The following is a 3,249-nucleotide window of genomic DNA, read 5'->3' as shown; positions in this document are numbered from 1 at the left end:
ACACAAAAATACTAATATATATATATATATATATATATATATATATATATATATAGGCCAAAGGTGACCACCCATGAGCCCTTTCCCTTATTTCAAATGTGTCTTACCAGGGTATGAGAGTGATAGTGGTGTCTCAGCGTAGCGGACGTGGTTCTGCTCTTTCCGTCATTTCATCTTGCTGGCAACAGGTAAGGATAGCGGACGGAGAGGGGAGTCTGGGATCATCCCCTCCTCGGCCTCAGAAGACACATTCTGCGGAGAACTAGACACACATACAGAGACATCCACTTAACTCATGTGGTGCACTTTATCATTACAGATCTCTACATATATGTGGAGTCATTTTGTCATGTTTCATTGGAATTTGAGACTCACCCTGACTTTTTAAGTCACTCCAGCTCAAGACTCAGTTTCCTGTTTTCATCTTTCAGAGTCTTCCTCTCTGCCTCTAAACTCACCAACACACATTAGAGCAGATTTTTGCATTGATACTAATAGAGTGGTAGATATATCCTCACAGATGAGTCACAATACAATACATAACAATAATAATACATAAAACAAAATATTTCTCATCAAGCTCAGAGATGACAGACATATTTTTCTGATTAGCATCTTCAAACTCAGTGTTTGTCGTTTTAGTCTGTTTCTCCGTCACAGAGCAACGATCACATGGACCAGAACGCACCCTAAACACAGAGACAAACAAAACTGCAACTTAAATGCAGCATTATTTCAGAACAAACTTACGATAAGATTTTAAAAAATATATATTAATATTTTGGTAAAAAGGTAAAAATGTCCTTTTCAGAGCACCTGTCCTCTAACTGTCTGATCTTGTCCTGCAGGATCTTCTGTTGTTCTCGTAACTGCTGGTTCTTGCTGTGAAATTCACCCAGTCTCTGAGCATCTCTGAGAGGAAAGCAGAATTATTACAGTTAGAGATCATATTAGACATTTATTACAGAATACTTCAACAAAAAGAAAGTCTCAAAAAATCCTTAAAATTATCATCAGTAATCACAAACCAATTATCAGTGTATTTATAAGTCAATAAATCAAAATCTTAATGCAACTTTTTTTACTATATGTTCTTATACAGTATAAGCCTTAGACTTACAGATAGCGCTCTTTCTTCACTTTGGCTATTTTTGCCTGTAATTCTGGAAATGAGAAAAGTTGATGTTAGTGCAAAAGCAAAAACATGTCATATTGTGTTTCAATTTATTCAAACGATTAGACATCTTTTTTGATTATTAAAATTTAATTAAACCATTAAAACATTTCATTTTATTTTACATATATTTAATTTTAGTTTAGCTTTTTTGTTTTAAAGAATAATTTATATATACACTGCCGTTCAAAAGTCTGGGATCAGTAATTTTTGTAATGTTTTTTAAAGAAGTCTCTTCTGCTCACCAAGGCTGCATTTATTTGATCAGAAATACAGAAAAATACAACAGTAATATTGTTAAATATTATTGCAAATTAAAATAATTATTTTCTATTTTAATATACTGCTGAAAATTCAGCTTTGCATCACAGGAATAAATTATATTTTAATGTATATAATAGAAAACCATTATTTTAAATGGTAATAATATTTTACAATATTACTGTTTTTATGTGTTTTTTTAAATGCAGCCATGATGAACAGAAGAGACTTCTTTAAAACACATTAAAAATCTTACTGATCCCAAACTTTTGAACAGCAGTGTATATGTAAAAATAAAAAAAGAGGTCAATGCATTAAAAAATATATATTTAGATATCTAAATATCTCATTTTTATATATCTAATGCATTAATAAGATAATGCAACTGTCAAATGGCAATTTCAAATGTCATTTTAACAGATCCAGAATCTACTGTTTTTACTGATACAGAGAACGAGGAAGCTCTTGTTTGTACCCTGCAGTGCTGTGTCATGGATCTCTCTCTCAGCATTCAGCAGATCCTGGAGTTTCTCTCTGGAGTCTGCAGATGTGCTGGAAGCAGGACTGAGAGCGCTCAAATCTGGAGAAACGTTACTCATCCTCGATCAGTCCATCAGACTCCTTCAGTCTGATCACTCACACACACAAGAGAGACAACCAAAGGCATTCGACATGAAGTTGACATTCGCTCTTTCACACAGCTGGCCGATTAATATCCTCCTGAGACCCAGCTATGGAGTTTTTGCCTCTGTAGTGGACATTATATTTTAGTGTATTTCTCTGAGACCTCACATGTCACAGTTTTAAATCTGGATGTCCTGTACAGAGCACATTTAGATCCTTAAACAAAGTTAGTTATAAAAAAATCCTGAAACCTAAAGATTGATTGGTGATTTTTAAAAAAATCCCATTGTTTTTGCCTTTTCATGTCTATTCTTGTCATTTTATTTTTAGAAAAACTGAGTCCTGGTGTCCTCTACAGAGGACATAGCATAACATATGCATAAAATATAATTTTTCAAAAATGTTATTTTACCATTTTTTTCTTATGCTCTAAACAATGTAATGACATGAAAAAATACTAAATTCACAAAGCTTTTTATTTCTGGTTCTCAGGATTACTTTTGGCTGTTTACATAACGACATCATGCGCTACATGTATCCCAACATAAGAATAAAACAAGACAAGTGTATTACAAAAAAAAATGCATGTCTCAGAACTCCTGAAATTTCTGTTCCATCTGACATCTAGAGGCCAAAACTGCATTAAGAGAGAAAAAGTAGATATACTGTATGGATTCCATAATACTGTACATAAGAATATTATATTATATTATAGGTTGTAAAACAATTGCACTATATATGTAAAAATATCAAATATTAATGGTTTTTTATTTATTATTATTAAAATTATTAATTAATATTAATTAATATTTAAAATATATTATTATATTAATAATTATTAATTAATATTTTATAAAACACACACACACACACACACATATATATATATATGTACACTGTAAAAAAAAATCCGTAAAATTTACGGTAAAAAAACGGCAGCTGTGGTTAATATATATATATATATATATATGAATGAATGAATGATGCATTTATATGTATTGCTGTACACCCAAAGCGCTTTACAATCATGTGAGGGGGTCTCTTCTCATCCACCACCAGTGTGCAGCATCCACCTGGATGATGCGACTGCAGCCACAGGACAACGGCACCAGTGCGCTTACCACACACCAGCTACAGGTGGAGAGGAGAGAGAGTCATAGAGCCAATCAAGTGGATGGGGATTATTAGGA

At 32.7% G+C, this 3,249-nt stretch overlaps 1 protein-coding gene across 1 annotated transcript in view; it reads right to left on the bottom strand.

The window, feature by feature from the left end:
* The window catches only part of LOC107718052 (DNA endonuclease RBBP8-like), an 8,863-nt gene extending 6,829 nt beyond the window's left edge, over nt 1–2,034 (bottom strand). Inside the window, 6 exon segments of the mRNA XM_016524989.1 lie at nt 108–262; nt 376–453; nt 582–689; nt 817–912; nt 1,121–1,163; nt 1,911–2,034. Coding sequence (XP_016380475.1) covers nt 108–262; nt 376–453; nt 582–689; nt 817–912; nt 1,121–1,163; nt 1,911–2,034 — 604 coding nt within the window.
* Between the last annotated feature and the right edge of the window lie 1,215 nt (nt 2,035–3,249).

Source organism: Sinocyclocheilus rhinocerous, unplaced genomic scaffold, assembly GCF_001515625.1.
Source record: "Sinocyclocheilus rhinocerous isolate Xijiao unplaced genomic scaffold, SAMN03320098_v1.1 scaffold1694, whole genome shotgun sequence".
NCBI classification, from domain to species: domain Eukaryota; kingdom Metazoa; phylum Chordata; class Actinopteri; order Cypriniformes; family Cyprinidae; genus Sinocyclocheilus; species Sinocyclocheilus rhinocerous.
The sequence above is the reverse complement of the archived record's forward strand: the minus strand, read 5'-3'. Positions and strand labels throughout refer to the sequence as shown.